The sequence below is a fragment of the Neovison vison genome, chromosome 6 (assembly GCF_020171115.1).
Source record: "Neovison vison isolate M4711 chromosome 6, ASM_NN_V1, whole genome shotgun sequence".
Taxonomy (NCBI): domain Eukaryota; kingdom Metazoa; phylum Chordata; class Mammalia; order Carnivora; family Mustelidae; genus Neogale; species Neogale vison.
Genome location: NC_058096.1, coordinates 28,940,414 through 28,960,323, shown reverse-complemented (window position 1 = coordinate 28,960,323; position 19,910 = coordinate 28,940,414). Strand labels below are relative to the sequence as shown.

Here is a 19,910-nt window from a genome sequence, read left to right as displayed (position 1 = left end):
AAAAATGTATACTTTCATTTGGAATCCAATAAAAGTAAAAGCAGCACTCTAACTCAGCAAAAAAGAAATTCTGAAATTCATTAAGGTTTCTCTTTGGTAAGATTGCCAGAGTCTGGTAGGTTTTAGCATAAAAGATTCCTGACCTTTTGCTCCTCCCTGTTTGTAGAAAAGGTAAGGTAGTTTGTCTTCTCTTATCTGGCTCGTGGTGGTGAGAGGACTTTTAAGTCAAAACTCTAAGAAGTCCCCAACAGCAGCCCAAGTTAAATTTTAGGGAAAGAAAAACTAATTATATCTTTCTTTATTCCTCTTAACCTCAAGATTTCAGAAGTGGTCAGGAAGAATATGTCTGTTCAAAGCCTAGAGTAAATGTGATGTTAAAAAATGCTAGAAATGGAAAGTCAGAAAATGTTGTGGTTTATGTTCATTTTGATTACAAACTAAGTTGTCTTCATATACCATAAAATCAATAATAAAATCCATATCCATCAAGCTGTCAAATATAAAATATGGCTTTTTCATGTTTGTGTAATTTTGCAACCTAAACTCAGTGGCTATTTTAAAATTCTAAAATGCTGGGTTGCCCTTGAGTTCTACAATTGGAAAATAAAAAATATTTTTGTTTTTAATTTAACAAACATTTTAAAATTATGGGGTTTTTTCCCCCACACGTTAACTCCATTTTTCCCCTTATTTTCCTTCCAGGAATAGACTTTAGTAGGTCTGGAAAATGGAGAACTGTTGTAAGTACATGTGTGATCAGTTCAAAAATTAAGTTTTTTTTTTTGTAAATTCAAGTCTCTGTAAATTTCCAAAGATACTTTAGGATCAGAAGTCCCTAATTCATATCATTGATCAGCAGAAACTAATCAAGGTCTGGGAGGTATTTCAAAGAATCCACAAACAAAATGAGGTATTCATTTAAAAACCATGAAAAATTAAAAAATCATCAATTTAAACTATTTGATCTCCAGGGATTTTATGTGAGACTTCACTTTTAGAAGGAGCCCTGTATAATTTACTATACTTTGACTGGAGACCACCAATGCACTTCGCTAACAAAGATAGGAATAAACCACATCATTTTGGAATGAGGGAAGAAAGGTAAAATAAGTGTCATACATGTTAAAAGAGATTCTTAACAAGTTTATACTTAAAAGACAAATCTTTCTTATTTAACATTTTTCTTTTATCTTGTGCATTTGATGTGACTCTGAAATATTAATCTTACACATTATTTTCATCTTAACCACTCTGAAGAGATGATATTGAAAATATCATCTTGGCATGTAAAAGAGTACGCAACATAGCAGAATTTCAAAATGTAAAAAACTATACTATTTTCATAGTTTTTACTTACTGTCAGTAGTAATAAAATTGAAATTACCATCCATTGCATTAAATAGCAAAATACTAGAAATGGCAAATTATATAAAGTGTCCATAGTTTAGTAAGAGAATATTTCCATGCTTATTTAGTGCCCCTTCAAAATAAAAACTGACTTGAAGTTTACAGACATGGATGCAATATAAATAATATGATAAAAGTCATAATGAGGATGATAAGGATAAAGATATAAAATTGATTGAGCCCTGTGAGGGGCACCTGGGTGGCTCAGTGGATTAAAACTGATTGAGCCCTGTGTACCATGTACACTTCTACCAGGCACTTAACAGTAACTATAATGGAAAGTTAAGTAGTATATACTGGAGATAGGGGAGTCATTGTATATAAGAATTTATTTTGGCACAATCTTTTTGTGTAAGTTAGAAATATGTGTCAAAATATTTAATGGTCTTACCCTTTGATTCAGCAATCAAATGTCCAAGATATTTTCCCACAGAAGTATTAACCCATGTGCACAAAGACATAGGAGCAAGGATGTTAATCTCAGCATTTTTATAATGGCTAAAAAAGGGAAATAATGTAAATGTCCAACAGTGGGGTGTTGGTCTAATAATGTATGTACTGTGCATTAAAATTAATGATGTAGATAAATCAATATTAATGGTATAGAAAGTCTCCATTCCATAGTTCAAGGGGAGAAAAGGCAAGCTACAAAATAATATGTAGAGTAAAATTTATTTTCCTAAAATATGTTTTACATGTATATGCATAGATCAAAGTTAGGTTTTCCTCCAAAATGTTTATCCCTGCATGGTAGACTTATTGATATTTTTTTATTTTATTTCTTTAAGCATTAAAAATATTTCTTTACCATAAGCATCTAAAACAAGTAAAACAAAAAAAAGCTCTACTTACTTGGGACAAATATGGTTAGAATAATCAGAATAAAGAAAAAACGAAGGTAGGAAAAAAGTGAAGACAAAAGTGAGGTCAATTTTAGCAAAAGCATCCACTAGAGTCCCTTAACACTATTTGATCAAGATTCTGCATTCACTCATTCATCTATGAAACTTTTATTAAGCATGTACTGACTTCTGGACATAATGTAGTTGAACACACAAAGTAAAGATGTTCATTTATTCAAACTGTATCATGTCAACAACTATTTAAGATACATCCACAGGTATGTCAGAGATTGTCCTAGGTACTGAAATATATTTACCCTATAGAAATTCACAGTGAGGAGGGCTTGAAAAAGGTATGTCTACGGAACCATGGTGCCACACAGCTGGGGAGCCAGCTAATCTAGAATGCAGAGTTCAGAGAAGGCTTATAGGAGATGCTGCCCGGGCTGGACTGTAAAAAAGATCTAGTAGTCAGTTGGGCAAAGAAAGGAAGAAAGAAGCTCTTGTTTTAGATAGATAGATTTATATACATAGCTTATAATTTTATATATTATATATAAACATTTTCATTTTTGAATATATGAAGTTAGGGGTATAAAACATCCTGATAGGAGTGAAGAAAGGCTAATTCTTTATAGTATTACACACATTTAATCCATTAAATCTTATATTTGACTAATGGCCCAAGAAATGCTGAGAATAATTTTTTTTTTTTAAAGATTTTATTTATTTATTTGACAGAGAGAGAGATCACAAGCACGCAGAGAGGCAGGCAGAGAGAGAGAGAGAGAAGCAGGCTCCTGCCAAGCAAAGAGCCCGATGCGGGGCTCGATCCCAGGACACTGAGATCATGACCTGAGCCGAAGGCAGCGGCTTAATCCACTGAGCCACCCAGGTGCCCCGAGAATAAATTATTTTTTAGCTACTGCTAGGTTCATTACAATGTGTTACTTATTCAATATAAGTTAGGAAGTACAGTAAGCCTAAATTAGAAAAATGCTACATATTTAGGTCAAATTCTGAATAAACAGCTAACTGCACAAGCTGACTTTCAGAGCTTATAATACTAAAAAAGTAATCTAGAAGTCTAAACACCATAAACTCAGGTCCTGCCAAAAGTAAAAAGGATGGGATAAGAATGCTAAAATCATACATATTTGTTTTTTAAAAAAAAAAAAAAAGTATGATGCAAACTTCAATATAGCAAACAATATGGTTGTTAATTATTTATAAATACAGCTAAAAGCTTCTATCATTCACAATCAGATATGTACACTACAAATTTTACAATGAAACCTGAAGATCCAACTCCCAGATCAGCTGTGATTGAGGGGAAGTTAAAGAAGGAATATATTCATTTGGGTAAGATTTATGACATAAAATGAATTTAAAATCAATAGTATTACACATAAATGAGACCTTCAGGTATCCATTCACTTGATCAACATATATTTATTATACAACTGCAATATGCTAGTTTCCTTAATCCCCTTTTACTGTACCACAACAATGTTGAAGAAAGGAAGAAAGGAAAAACGGAAAGAGGACTTAACATCCTTAGGATATCGACAGAAGGTGACTACTAAAGTTACTGAACCATGATTTTTTTTTTTAAGATTTTTTTTTATTTGTATATTTGACAGACAGAGATCAGAGAGGCAGGCAGAGAGAGAGAGAGAGAGAGAGAGAGGGAAGCAGGCTCCCCGCTGAGCGGAGAGCCCGATGCGGGACCCGATCCCAGGACCCCGAGATCATGACCTGAGCCGAAGGCAGCGGCCCAACCCACTGAGCCACCCAGGCGCCCCTGAACCATGATTTTGTTGGGAAGTCTGTCTCTCTCCTTATGCTGAAGGCTTTAGGAGGGCATATCTTTATACTTAAACCTTTGCTCCCCAAGGATTAAAGACAGTGCCTGGCACATAGCAAGCATTCAAAAAACACCTACTAAATGAAGTACTGTAATTACATTAACCCTAACCACTCCTTAAGAAATAAAACGTGAGTTCCAAAAAGAGAAATTGCTTAAAGCCATAAAATTAATGTCAGAGTTAAATTAGAAATCAGGGTTCCAAAGATGTGTTCCTTTTCATTAGAAAAGATAGGGCTTTTTTTGGTCCACCAACCACCTACACTCATGCCTTCTTCAAGGCAAAGTGAATTATCACCACTCCTAACTAACAGCCAAATGGTGTCCTGATTACATGTATATTCATAGGATAATTTCAGGGTCTTTCATAGACCCATGGATTCTTCAGAAAGGAAGCCAAGTTAACAGTAGACAGTTGATTTATCTATCTACTGAGATTCTGAGTGGGTTTTCTTCTCCCTTCCTTTTTTTTTTTTTTTTAGTACTTTTTTTTCCTAACCCTCCTCAAGAATTGATTACTCACCCACTGTATACAAAGTACAGCCGTGATACAAAGTATAAACATTGACTCCTGCTACAAGAGGGATTCCATCCTCAAAATTTCAGGCTTCAGTCACAAAACTTGCTATACTCCTGCTAATGTTCCTCGGGAGAGGCCGTTTTTTCAATTTTCAAATGCCTTCTGGGAGCCACCTAAAACCTCTGTGACCCATTTTCAAAGACTTCTCTCGGGCCCACTTCCTAGGTAAATAAACTTTAATTCTAGGACTCTGTTATATTTCACATCCACATCTGGGCATGCAGGATTTACTGTTTCAAAAAAGTATTTTACACTGTATAAAAAGTATTTTATATGGAAGTATTTTATATAAGGTATTTTATATAAAAAAGTTATTTTATACAGAATATAAATTCAAACTCCTAATGATTTATTCATTCACTCCTAGGAAACAAACCTTCCTCCATTACCCTGGGAGCTCCCTTACTGCAGCTAGTACGTCTTAAAACATCTCCACAGATATTTTACTGAAAATGTTGACTGAATAAATGCGAAGTCAATTAATAATGCTGTATCTAGGAAAATGGAAGGCACTCCACAAGCTAAACGCCAAAACCCAGAGCGCAGTATTTTTTATTATTCTCACTCACTCTCCCAGGGTCTCCGCCCGCATCCGACGCACGTGGAGGCGCGATGGGCGGCTCCCTCAAGCCTCTGGGGGGCGTGGCCCCGCAGCCCCGCCCCGCCCCGCCCCTGGCGCGCGCGCTCCCGTCGCCCGCCCCGCTCCCGCGTTCCGAGCGGCGCAGAAAAGCGACGAGAGGGGGCGGGGCCTGGAGACCTCCTCCATCCTCGGGCCGAGACCGGAGGGATGTTCCCTGCTCAGGAGGAGGCCGACAGGACGGTGTTTGTGGGGAATTTAGAGGCCCGAGTAAGGGAGGAGATTCTTTACGAGCTATTCCTTCAGGTATCGTCGGCCGGGGGCGGCGGAGGGGCGGGCAGCGTCGAGCCGGAAGCACAGCCGGAGGGGCGGGGCGCACCTGGACCATCCGAAGCGCGGCCACCTTCCCGCGGCATCCTGTGCCCGGGTTTATAATGTGTTCCGTTTTCGCACACCTGCCCCTAGGTGAGCAGCTGGTAGTGAAGTGATAGAATATGTGCTTCATCCCCATAGTAGAGCTCTCGGGGTGGGCGGTGACTTGGCTCCCCCCAGTTCATGTCCCCCACCCCCCGCCAAAGCTCTCTCCGCTTTGCGGAGACTACCTGGGCCTTGGGTGTCTAAGGCAAAACAGAAAACAGCCGTGTCACTACCTTCCTTCGGGTCATAAGAACCGTCATGTCTTACATCCAGCGAAATGAATGGTATAGATTTTAAAACGTTGCCCTATACATGTCTTATTCCCCCAAGCCCTTTCATGTGGAGGGTGTTTTTACTACAGTATGGTCAAGTGAGATTTAATGACTCCGACAGTCAGATCCTGACTATAACCAGTTGATTGCCTGGGCAGTTCCTTGTATTTCTTCTCATGCCAAGAAGACCTTTTGGAAACTTCTCGAGACTTAGGACCTTCATGAGTAAGCCTTCTGTCCCCTGTAAACACTCACCTATGGTCTACATGTAGGTGTCACTTTTCTAACGTGATCTACTCATCCAGCCGTTCGTCTAGCCGTTACATGACAAACACGAAATAAAATGCTGAATATACAAATATAAGAGCTAACCAAGAGCTAACCCTTGGTCCTTCTAAAAGGAGAAATTTAAAATTAATTACCATGATCTAGGGTAATCTAAAAAGAGAAGGATACATAATATATTGAGGTTGTTTGGGGATATGAACTCTAATGTCTTAACGTCTAACGTCGATGGGACTTTGGGCAAGTAAATGAGTATCTCAGTCCTGCACTTTTCCTTAAATGTCAAATGGTAGTAATAGCATCTACAATATGATGTGGTGGGAAGATTAAATAAATTAATCCAGGTAAAACAGAATTGAACTTGGCATTTCTAAGTGCTTGCTGCTGCTACCGCTACCAGTAATAGTACTATTATTAATACTGCTAATACTAATATCAAGAGAAATCAAGAAAGAAAGACTTCCCCCTATCAGAATAAGGGCAGGTTGCAAGGCAGACAATGGCAAAACTAAGTTTCTAGGACTAAGTGATAGCACTAGCGATGAAAAGTGTTCTTTACATGTTTTTTGAAAGGCCCTAAATTTCTGTCTTCTGTTAATCTCAAATACAATTTCATAAAGACAGTCCACTGCCCCCCCCCTTCCTCAGGAACACAGTTTCCTTTCCTGGACATAAAACCTTATTATTTGAAAAATACTGTTGATTTTAAGGCTTTTATGCTTACTTTTCTAATTTTCCATCTTTTTGAATTCGCCCTTTTTAATCTGGTCTGATAGTTGTCTTATAGTTATTTCTCCCAATATCATTTGAAACTTATCACTCTAACAACGGAAAAAAAAATTAAAGGAAAACTGAAAGAAAAAACCTTATAGTTCTTTTTCCCCTGAAGGTTTTCTCATGTTGAGCCTCCAGAAAGGAGGAGGGGAGTTGGTGAAGGGGTTCGGGTAGACATAAAGACCCCAAGCATGCACTTATATTATTTTTAGTCAGTAGAAACTTGATCGATATGAGTTGTATGGATCTACAAGATGGATAGATAGATATTATATATATAAAATCTCATTTTAAAGAATAATTTCTACCTAAGCAAAATGTTCATCTCTTTTAACAGATCAGGCAACCAAGCATATGTTTTTATTTTTGCCCAAGTCCTTCTGTATTCTGTAAAGATTTGCTAAAGTGAGGTATCTTTTAGAAAGACTTTTCAAAACACATGAACTTAGTCTTCAGAAAGACTAAAAGTTGATGGGATTGTTACTACAAACAAGTTTTGTTGAAATTTATCTTTAGAAATGCTTTGGTATATGGGCGCCTGGGTGGCTCAGTGGGTTAAGCCGCTGCCTTCGGCTCAGGTCATGATCTCAGGGTCCTGGGATCGAGTCCCGCATCGGGCTCTCTGCTCGGCAGGGAGCCTGCTTCCTCCTCTCTCTCTCTGCCTGCCTCTCTGCCTACTTGTAATCTCTCTCTGTCAAATAAATAAATAAAATCTTTAAAAAAAAAAAAAAAATGTTTAAAAAAAAAAAAAAAAAAGAAATGCTTTGGTATATCTTCAAATTTATAGAATTTAAGCATATTCTGTTCATTAATGATTTCATATATTTAATATCTGTAGTAGAACAGTACTGATTAAAATTGATTTATTTTATTACTGTATATTTATCCTTTTACTAGTTTCAAGTTTACATGTTTCAAGTTTCTGATTATCCTTTGAAGTGAGAAAATCAGGTTTAAAGTTTTTGTACTTTGACTAAGAAATACTGAAATAGACATTTGGAGGATAAAAATAATGAATTCAGTTTCAAATATGTTGAATTTGAAGAACAGTCACAGAGGTCTCTAGGAGATATGAGTGTAAGAAACAGATTTGTTGATGAAGTGGTCCTTGAAACCAGAAGGGAGGATGAGCTAGTCCCAAGAAAGCAGAAAATGGAAAAAAAAAAAAAAAAAAAAAAGACTGAACCCTAAAATATAGTATCATTTTAAAGATGATAGTTAACATTTTTTTTTAGAATTAAAGCAATTTCTTTATCCAACTTGACAGAGAATAGTAATCAATCATTAAAGTACAATTAAAAATTATGAGACAGTTGCCATTAAATCTTAGTTGTTTGTAAGTCTTTGTGGGTGCCTCCTGTAATCATTATCATGGAGGACATGTAATTTTTTTAGTTTTACTGTTTTTTACAATATTTCACTCTACTTTTTTACTCTCTTACTAATTACAGGTTTTACTATCAATACAATCTGAATATTTTCAGTTTGTTTTATTCCATTTTAGTACTACATGATGGAATAATATCCTCCCATTGTTGGAATTAGAACCTTTCTAATTTTTCACTCAGATAAACAAAACCTACTTAAAAGTTGTAAACTTACTAAAACATTTTTTTCCTTTGGAAATATTTACCAAATGGGGTTATTAGACCAAAACACATGATAGACTAGTTTCTCTTGTCAAAATTGTTAACTTTGATTAAAAAAAAAAAAATGGGCTGTGCTACAATAGAACACTTTTTTAGGCTTGCTCAACCTGACATGAGGTTTGTCATTTCAGTTTGCTTCTGAGTTATATACAGTTAATACATATGGAGATAAAATAGTATTTTACTCTTAGATTTAAATGCTCTCTAAATTGTTTTTGTTAATGTTGACAGAGGGTAACATTTCTTTTAAGATTTGGAACTATTGCCTAAAATCTTCTGTTCTTAACACCATGAATGTTTCCTTGATGAGCCAAAAAATACCAGAAAGTGTGATGAAATACAGTATTTACTGTTAGGAAATGCATTATTCACAGAGCTACATAAAACAATTATTGCTAACAGGTCTTTTTTTGGAAGTCTGAAGTTGAATATACCTGATTTATCTGAATGTAAGAAAAAAAATCTTTAGATTTATGAGAAAATAATTTTTTAAGTTTTTTATAGGCTGGGCCGTTAACCAAAGTGACTATATGCAAAGACAGAGAAGGAAAGCCGAAGACTTTTGGATTTGTCTGCTTTAAACACCCTGAATCGGTGTCTTATGCCATAGCTCTGCTGAATGGAATTCGTTTATATGGAAGACCAATTAATGTACAGTATCGATTTGGTAGGTCTTGCCACTGATGTATCTTCCAAGTGTGTTTTGTTGATGGTGTTGTTCTCAGAGGTGTCAATATTGTGTTTTCATAATGTAAGACCCAAAAAGTGCTCCTGTTGTCTCTGTTAAATTTTCTCAGAATACATGTAGACATTCATATTATATGGTTAACTAGTATTGCCAGTCCTATAGCATCTTTTCTATATTAAAATTTAAACTGTTCTTAGTACCAGCCAGCAAGTAGCTATGATAGTTGCTGTTGGCTGTTTTAAATTAAGCAAATCTAAATAAATTGGGGGCAAACAGTTCTAGCCTTCAATACATCAAGGCCATTTGCTAATCTTCTTGTCAACTCTAGCGTATGGTATCAAATGCCTACTGTTTGGAAGGTAGAGTAAGTGCCTTAATCATTCTCTTGGGAACACCATACTCCACATCCTGCCCTGGATCTAAGCCCTTGCAAGAGTAGCTGGCCAAAAGTAGCCACAGAGTGACCCTCAGTTACTGTGAAGAAGAGCTTCCAGACACAAATGATCTCAAATGCCTTGTCCTACACACCTGTCAAAAGTGGGTTTGATAACCAGAGAACATCGTACTAACCCTCTGCCTCTCTCCTGTTTGGAGGGACTGAACAAGGTGATGCTTCTGGTGTCTCCCTCCCCTAAATGATGCAAGACTATTGGCAGATCTGTTGTTTGTTGACTTTCTTCCTCTTGTTAAACTAAAAACAGGTAATAAGAAAACAATACCTCATTGCAAAGGAAAAAGTTTCTCCTTGTGTTTCTTTCTTTTATTATATTTTTAATGATTTTGCAAAGGTTAATTGGCTGTATCGTTGCTTTCAAGTCCTGTTTGGTTAACTCACACAGACTGGTAAGATGGGCCAGAATGTACTGTGTTCTGACACGTCCTAGCTGGCTGCTCCACATCCTCTGGGAGGTTGCATCCATTTTGGCCAGTGCAGTTTAAAGAACTCTTGCATTCTCTGCAAGATGCAGGTAACACTAATTTTTGCCATTGTTAGCCTACGAGCATGTAGAACAGCACAGTATCGTGTATCTTACGATCCCATGTCAGTATCATTCTTCCCTACAGCCGTATATTGGACAAAGCTTGGTTATAATTCAATCATTGATTTGTTGTAAACAATCTGTAAATATTACTTGGGAGATCAAAGGTATACTCAGGTACCTTATATGATTGAGGAATTTTAACCAATGCTACATCCTTTTAGGTTTGGAATTTTTCTATGGTTTAACAGTAGAACTTCAAAAAATTGTACCATTAAGTTACTTGTTATCTTTTTCTTATACAGGGAGCTCTCGCTCTTCTGAACCAGCTAACCAAAGTTTTGAGAGCTGTGTTAAGATAAATTCACACAGCTACAGGTAATTAAAAATATTTTTTCAAAAAGATAAAGCAAATAAATATGGGAGAAATAGGAGGGGGAGACAAACCCTGAGACACTGTGGACTCGAGAAACAAACTGAGGGTTTTGGAGGGAAGGTGGGGTGGGGGGTTGGGTGAGCCTGGTGGTAGGTATTATGGAGGGTGTGTTTTGCATGGAGCACTGGGTGTGGTGCATAGACAATGAACTTTAGAACATTGAAAAGTAATTTTAAAAAATGGAAAAATTCCAAAAAAAAAAAAAGGAAAAATTCCCAAAAAAGTGTTTTTATATAAGAAATAGCTTTAATATTTTAATATTTTAATTAAAATATTTTAATAATCAAAATATTTTTATTTAAAGTTCAGCTTTAATATTTTCAATAGTAAATAGAAAGATTTATATTTCTAGTGTTCTTTTCTTTATGATTTACCTTGTGCTTTTCATAGATGTAAAATCACTTGAGCTTGCAAGGTGCCATTGTGATGGATCATAGAGATGCTATTATCCATATTTTATACTTAAATAAACAGAGATGTAAAAGTTAACTAAGTTTCAGGGTCATAAAGATGAAAAAGTGATAGTTGCTAGGCTTGAAATTAAGCCTTCTGACTTTAAGTCATTCTGTTATTTATTGTACTACTTTTTAGAACTTCTTTATGATAATTTTCCAAATATTCTAAAATTTTGTATTGGCTGATTTCTTGATGCAATGGTAGCCTCTAAAAACTCTGTCAGGCATGTTTTCCCAGAGGTCATGGAAGAGAAAGGCTGAAATTGAATTAAGATGTCCAAATTATACCATTTATTAAACCAATTTAGAAGACACAGTGAAAAGCAACAGGAAAGATCGTGGATAGTTCCGCACACTTAGCATCAGGTGCAGGTGGACCACAGGACCAGCACACTGTGTTCTGGTTACGCTAGTATTCGTGTGTCATGGTTCTTTCTGCAGTGTCAGACTTCCTTACTGCTAGTGTGATTATGAGGTTTAATAGGGGTCTCCATGCGTATGGAAAATTCCTGGAGCTAATCTTACTCGCCCACTCTCTCAAAGAGACTTAGGGGCAAATACACCAAACCACAGGAGTCACTTCGTGGCTAGTCTGCCAGTTGCGCCCAGATTTTAACTGAATTTCTGAGGCAGAGCAAAGACAAGAAGAGCAGCGTAACTGTTAGCCCAGGGGTGACGTGATGAGGACTTGCTGTTTCTTTCCCGTTTTGGTCTATAACGCTCTTACTTATTCCACATATTATCAGTTGAATCTATCTGTAGTACACTTGACAGGATAGTAACTTTTTTATTGTCTATATTTAACATGTATTATAAATTCTGCCTATATCTCCCAAGTGATTTGCCTTTTCTGTTCCTAACAAGGTTTTATCACTGACCCATAAACTACTGGCTTATTTAGAGTCTATTACAAGCATTTCATCCATCTTGTTTGTTTCTGTCTTCTGCAGCAGAACTGAATATTCCCATGTAGACTAACAGTAGCTGAAGCCCTCTATCTCTCTGAGACACAAGAGAGTGCTACTGAGGACTGACAATTCCACAGGTTTATCTGTAGGAAAAGTGTTGCCTCCTAAATAAAACACAGTATGTTCCACATCTTCATTCTTCCCAGCATTTCTGTATCAGTGAAATCAGGAAAAGTTAAAAAGGAGGTGCTGATATCAAATTATGTGAACTTAAATCTTACTTTTGCCATTTTATTAATGGTATGACCTTGGACGAGTTATTTCACCACACTGGAATCTATCTCTAAAACAAGGATCATACCTCAGAGATTATTGTGATAATCAAATTTTGTAATACAGTGTGCTGTATTCACTGTTGAACACAGTGTGCTGGTCTAAAATACTGGACACATAGTAAGTATTCAGTAAATACTTTCAGCCAATGTTACCAGAAAGGAGGGAATAATTTACTATGTTGGTAGGGAACCTCGTATAGACTCATGAATTAAGCCGTGTATGTAACATGAGAGTTTACTCTCTCCTACTACTGGGAAAGCATACCTAATTTTTCTCAGGAATGAGGAAGAAACAAGCTATTGTTATTTGGGCAGAGGTAGAAAGACAAGCAATTCAAGATGTCATAACTTTTGTATTCTGTGTTTATGGTTGACAAACTAAATCATCTCAAATTCTAGAGTAGAAAATCAGAATTATATGTATATTCCGTAACAGTATACTCCATTGGCAGTACCTTGTCTTCTAGTATTTGTTACATTATAAAGGAAAAATGAGAATAGGTTATAGTGTCCTAGGAAGTAATGTGACTGTATACATGGTATAGCCTTAGTCTTTCCCAGGTCTTTCTTTGAAAAGGATTTTTTAATGCTTCTATTGCCTCTCATACCATTTGTTTTTAATAAATAGTTCCTGTATTAGTTTACTCGAGCTCCCATATAACCACAAAGAGATACTTAAACAACAGAAATGCATCGTCTCACAGTTCAGGAGGCTCGAAGTCCGTGATCAAGGTGTCCACATAATTAGTTCCTTCTGAGGACTCTGAGAAATTATGTTCTGTGTCTCCCATAGTATCTTCTGGTTATTTGGCAGTCCTTGACATCCCTTGGCTTGTAGACACATCACCCAGATCTTTACACGATGTTCTCCTGTGTATACCTGTCCTTAACTTTCCCCTTTTTAAAAGACAACAGTCCTGTTGGATTAGTGACTCATCCTATTCCAATATGACCTCGTCTTAACCAATTACAACTGCAACAACCCTGGTTCCAAATAAGGTCGGATTCTGAGGTACTGGGGGTTAGAACTCCAACATAGGAATTTTGGAGTGACACAGTTCAACTCATAACTCTTCCCAATTTACATGTGATTCATCTCTCTAAACAACTATGCATTCCCTGGGAGTCACACAGGAAAGATAGTCGTTTTAGAGAATCTGCAGCTGTTTTCATAATGGTGCTAGTCTTAGCACTTCTGCTACTACAGACATATCATCCCCACTCTATAATTTCATTGCACTTTGTCTTTGTTTCTTTACTATCACTTACTCTACACACACGTTCTTGTCTGCTCCAGCCTTGTCTCCAAATCAAACTGTTAAAATTTTCCCCTTCTTCTCCCTGAAAAATCTTTCGTTGTCACATCCTTACCTCCTCCATGCTTCTTAACCACCATTGTTATATGGAAGGTGCTCTTTTAAAGGTTATCAGGAATCTTCTGAACAATAATTCAGTAGTTTCAATGCTTATTTGGTTTACTTTTTTATAACAACTAACCCCTAACTCCTTCCTTAGTGAAATTGACTCTTCCTCTGGTATTTGCGATACTGCCCTCAGCTCTCATAAATGGGATGTCCACCTCTCCACCTTACCCCTGTCGTTCACCTGCCCTCAGCTTTGCCTCTGCCTTTCCCACAGCACACCTCCTTCCCTAAGGATTATTAGTATTTGCATTAAAATTGTGGAATGCTGTGGAGCATGTAGATAAGTGAAGGCTAGCTATAGAATCTAACTAGTAATTATAACTGAAATTTGGTAAACATCTTCATAGAAGCAAATGTTATGACACTTGTAAATGAAACTTCAGCTTTAGTTTTTAAATTAGGGCTTTTTATTATCTTAATTCACAAACGTGACTTTATGGTAACATTAGCAGTCTTTTTAGGAAAGAGCATAATTTTTATAGCTAAACAGTGAAGATATTTTCAACAATGAATTAGAGAAATTTTCTATATTTCTTTCATTTCTTAAATCTGTAGAAGATTGAATGTACCCTTGGTGATTACTAATGACTTGCTTTGCTCTCTTCATATCCAAGTGTCTATTTTTTTATACACATATAACGCTGCTTAACATTTTCCTGTCATAAAGCCAGATGTGACTTTAAGTACTGAAATTTCATTAGGTAGCAACTAATAAGACTTAAGGTAGTATTATATCACTATATTATCAGTATAATATCTGATTATTTGTGTCATATGTTTAAAGTTAATCTTAACTGAGTTGTCTTAGAGAAGCTTTGTTCTTTAATTACAAGGACCTTTTCTTTTTTTAAGAAAAAGACATTTTGTGTAGGGATTTTAACTTTCTGTGAATTTTTCTTTTACCTCCCCAAAGAAATGAAGAAATTGTGGGCAGATCTTCCATTCCCATGCAGTTCTTTCCAATTAATAGTGCAGCTTTACCTCAAGAATATTTTTTCTTTCAGAAGATGGTAAGTATAATATGCCTGTGGTTCAATATATAATATGATACAGACTGTGATGAAACTTAAAGTTCTCAAACCTAAACCTGGGGTGAAGGCAGAAGCTGCCCTGAGCACGGTCTCCCCAGTGGCAGTCTGCTCAAACGCAGTCGTCTTCAACCTCACACCTCGTCCTTCAGGAGGTGTGTCAGCACAGGAGAGGTGGATGGTGGTGATGCCGCAGTGTGGTCCAGGTACAGCTGGAGTGGAGAGTGCTCATTTAAACTTTAACTTAATGTAGATTCTCAGTGGTAGGGTAAACTGTGTTCTTTCCAGAGACTCTCAGTAATACGGTTCTGGCTTAGAAATCATAATTATGGTCCCAATAAGTTAAAAGCGAACTTAGGAAATTTTTTTTCTTCCAACTTCTCATTTTATACATAATAAAATTGAGGTCCGGGGATATTAATCAGTAGGCCCAAGGCAGTGCAGCTTATTAGAGACAGATGTGGGACTATGACACAGGTATTGTAATTCACAGGGTATGATTGTTGTGAACATCTAACAGGTCTGTGAGCTTCAGACTTTTCAAGTAGCCCTTTTCATTTATTTTGTAAACATAAGGAAAATGGAGAATTTAAGTTTTGGAAAAAAATTTTTCTTAGTTACAGTGAGATATTAAAAACAACCTGTTCTCATCCAAAATTGTCAATTTTCTTCTTCCCAGCATTTGTTATCCTTGGTAGGGATGAGAAGCACAGACACACAGCACACGCACATACACACGTGTGTGCGCACACACACGGAGTTCATGTTGTCTCTTAATCTATAGTCTACTTTGAATAGCTGAAAATTTGAGTTAGAAACAAGGAAGGGTCTATCTTAATAGTTGACAAAAATGCTGTACCATCCTGTGGCCATTAGCCACATGTGAGACTAAGGAGCACAGTTTTTAGTTTTATTTAATTTTGACTTTTATTAAAATTTAAAGGCAGATACTTGGTTCAGTTATTAGAATATTTTTAAGAATATTTGCAGAAACTTGGGTATGTGCATCTACTTTTTTAAATGCAAATTTTAGGTAATCTAAATTCAGATCAAGTATTTTCAGTGAAAATGTAGCATCCAAATTGAGAAGTGCTATGAGTATAAAATGCACACCAAATTTCAAAGACTTATGTAGAAAAAGGAACGTCAAATATCTCATTAATGATTTCTATATTGTTTACATGTTGAAATTACAATATTTGGGATTTGGGGGGATAAAAAAAATGCATCATTGATGGCACCTGTTTCTTTTTTATTTCTGTATTGCGGCTACTAGGAGAAGATACAAAACTGTGTATGTGCTTGTGTTCTATTTCTCTAAGGCAGAATCTGTATTGTAATAAGCTGTACACTACCTTGAATCTTTCCATTAACAATTTAAGGGAACTACCACATTCCTGTTTTAGAAGGTCACTGTCCTAACACGTGGTTCAGTTTGCCGGTAGTTTTTTGTGTAATGCATGTAAACTGTTAACTTTTTCTTTTAATGTTTCGGACTTGTTTTGCTAGATGATTGTCCTTTTTCCCCAGCAGTGGCCTGCCTATAATCCCACCCTGCAGCTGCCCTACTATGAGATGGCAGCACCGCTTCCTAACAGCACATCTGCAGCGTCTTCACTGAACTGCGCTCCAGATCTGGAGGCTGGACCCAGCTCCTACGAATGGACTCACCAACAACCCAGTGACCCTGACCTGTATCAGACGAATAAACGAAAGAGGCAAAAACAAACCAGTGACAGTGATAGTAGCACAGAAAACAAGAAAGGAAATGGATGCGGCCAAAAGTTCCGAAAGTGTAAGAGAAAGAAAAGATATTAGCATTATGTTCACATGAAATTTGTCTACCCTGGTCTTCATTTTCTTAGGAAAAAAAAAAAAAAAAACCTATATTCTTCTAAATGACCAATTTCTTGTGTTTTTTTGAAATATATACCACGACATCTGATTTGCTATTTCATTTTTGTCTTGAATGACAAAAACTTATAAATAATACAGTGTAGTACTTTTTGTAACAGTATTTTTGACACATTGTCAACAAGAAATATGAGTTGTTATATTTTAGTACTGATGATGAAACTGCACGAAATTATCCATCAGAAGTCACTCACTGAGCCCTTGTGGATAAGGCCCCCTGCTCTCTTGGACTGTTGCCTGCATGGAGTGGTGGGTTTAGGCAACTGTTCAGGAGTCTCCTGTTGTTCCTAACAAAGAGGGAAAAGCAGGCTTTAGTTTCCTTTGTGAATAACATTTTATTTTTTAAGTCTATATATGTTCCTTCTGAGCCTTACTTTCCTACAGGTTTATTTCATAAAATGAGAATATCTGACAGTGATACCAAAGGAAAGATGACTATGATAGGACTCGTTTTTAGATCCTTCCTTTTTTATATGAGTGTATATAAACAAATACCTGCGTGTTTACTTCTCACTTAATTGTAGTTCGTGAAAATTAGTTGGCTATGACAGTATTTATTATGCACCTCTTTTGCCAACTGGGTTTGAGATAGTATATTTGACATACTTAAATCTTGATAATGAACAATAAGCAGAATGATATTTCATTAATATATGATACTTAATATTCTTAAATCAGGTTTCTTATTTCTGGTTCATTTATTTTTAGAAGACAGAGTACATGAAAATTCATGGTTTATTTGGACACTTTGTTAACTTTGTGGCTCATAAGCATACATGATGCTACGTATGAACTACAGTGACATAATGATGACAGTATTTAGTTACTAAGGCTAATTAAGAGAATCCTTCAACTTTCATTGAGGGGTACCCACCCACTTCAATAGGAAAAGCCATGCTTATAGATATCTATTTTGCAGGTTGCATAGCACTTTATAGATCTTTATTTAAAATGATAAAGATGTTTTTGCAAAATGAATGATTGAATTTAACTTTTGATTATAAATACACAGTGCAGTAGAGTTTTGAATATAAATATTAATCCATTTCCATCTGACGAACATGAAAACTTAAATACTGCTTGATATAGTTTGATCTATATATGTTGTATGCTCCTGAATAATCAGGCTACTTTCTTTTTGCCTTCACATTTTTGCAATTTAAAACATCTTCAACTCTTATACCTATAGTTCACCTTTGCCCTACAATATTTCATAGTGATTGACATTATAGAAAATATGTACCTAAGAAATGTCTCTTAGCAAGTAAGAGTATATATTTGTAAGAGAATTACCTTGAAATACTGTTACATGAACCGAAATCTTAGAACTGCGAGGAATTCTTGCAACTTCTTCCATCACAGGCAAGAATAACCCCAGTACCAACTTTAGAAAGTCAGCCAATTTGAGCCAACCAGAAGAAGGCAAAGACACCTCTTTTGCCCTTTCATTTTTAAAAAAATAGCAAACTTTCCTTAAAATGTTACTATAATCTACAGTTCTGTATAATTTTAAACCATCAGTTTTCCCAGTGCTGTGTCTTTGAGTTAAAAATTCTATAAATTATTTGCCTTAGAGGGTTTTATTTTTCTAATTTTAATTCTCTATTCTCATAATGTATTTTTTTATGTATGTGTACATTCTATTGCAAATGCTAGGAGATGGCTGGAATTTGAGAACCAAAGTAATTTCTTTTTATTCTCATATTCACTAATTTTTTAACAAATTTTTGAAATGCATCAGTCAGTGGCAAAACCATTGAGAAAAATTACTTAGAATTAAAGTTGGTCAAAAAGATGAGTGCAAAACACCCCCTTGAAATCTTTACTGAAATTATGCATCCTGAACTGTGATTCAAGATAACTATGTGTAGCTACTAAGACGGTTGTCCCCTTTGAAATCTTAGCATTAAATGCAATTATTACAAGATTAGCAATAACTAATTTATTATAATGACACAAAGTTCTGATGTAATAATATTGGTCATCTATTTAGAGTGTAATGAAAGAAAAAGAGTTAATTATTGCATTTTTTTTAGCAGTGTCCAGGTGCAGGAATATTGTACACCGAGTAGTCAACCTCTTCCTGTGTATAGCTAAATTCTAATAAATTATTGGGCAATTAAAAAGTGAAATTTTCATCTCTTGCCAATGCAGTACTTCTGAAACCATATCCCCAGACTGTCTCCTCCAGTGCCTACTGAACTAACCTCCTGAATGTCTCATTAGCAATACAAACCCAACACTTTCAATATTACCCCAATTTTTTCGTCTCCCAGTTTCCTGCCCCATTTTCTTCTGTGATCAGTGTGGACCAGTATTTCACTATGGACACTGGGTGCTGGAGGGTTGGAACAATTGTTGATCTCACTTCAGTGACTGAACAGAGAACCGTTTCAGCCTCTCTCAGCCTGTGTGCCTACCTGAACAATAATGAAGCACTCTTGATGTTAAGTACTTAAGGAAATTAAAATAAGCCTAAATATGCTTAAGGCCTGGGCATATTCTCCTCAAGGCAGATGTGCCTCATAACAGATGTGGTTTCAGTAGCTGCCCTGGATGATAGTGTGGCCCTTTGGTTCCCTTGTCTTCCTTGGCCCTAGGAAGAAAGGCTGGAGGAGTGGGGTTGGCTCTTAGAACACTGTCCTGAAGAACTGATGGGACACCAACCGAGCTATTCAGGCCTAGAGTCAAAGCTCGGTTTAAAGTGTCCATATCCTACCTCTATTTTCCATTTCTATACATCCTAGCAAAGCTAGTTACATCAGAAGTAAGAGCCTCTCATTAACGCATTTCCCATTAAGAAATGTGAATTAATAGCCTGGATTTGATTTTGGGTAAAATGAGGACTAATACATAAATCTCCATAAAAATTATATTTGAATGCAGAAAGTTCAAAGGACACCTTTTTTTTTTTTTGCTTTTAATGAATATCTTTTTAAAACTTGTATTAACATATAATGTATTATTAGCCCCAGTGGTACAGGTCTGTGAATTGCCAGGTTTACACACTTCACAGCACTCACCATAGCGCATACCTTCCCCAATGTCCATAACCCGACCACCCTCTCCCTA

General features: G+C 36.2%; 1 protein-coding gene across 2 annotated transcripts; it reads left to right on the top strand.

The window, feature by feature from the left end:
- The first annotated feature begins 5,443 nt into the window (after positions 1-5,443).
- On the top strand, positions 5,444-18,970 carry RBM11 (RNA binding motif protein 11). 2 transcript variants are annotated; one of them, XM_044251118.1, is made up of 5 exons: positions 5,444-5,579; positions 9,175-9,337; positions 10,644-10,716; positions 14,810-14,906; positions 16,458-18,970. In XM_044251118.1, the coding sequence occupies exons 1-5, from the start codon at positions 5,484-5,486 to the stop codon at positions 16,740-16,742; spliced, it is 714 nt and encodes a 237-aa protein (XP_044107053.1). In that variant the 5' UTR covers positions 5,444-5,483; the 3' UTR covers positions 16,743-18,970. The 2 variants fall into 2 exon arrangements, with proteins under 2 accessions (XP_044107053.1, XP_044107052.1); XM_044251117.1 differs by having other exon boundaries at positions 16,455-18,970.
- The last annotated feature ends 940 nt before the right edge of the window (positions 18,971-19,910 follow it).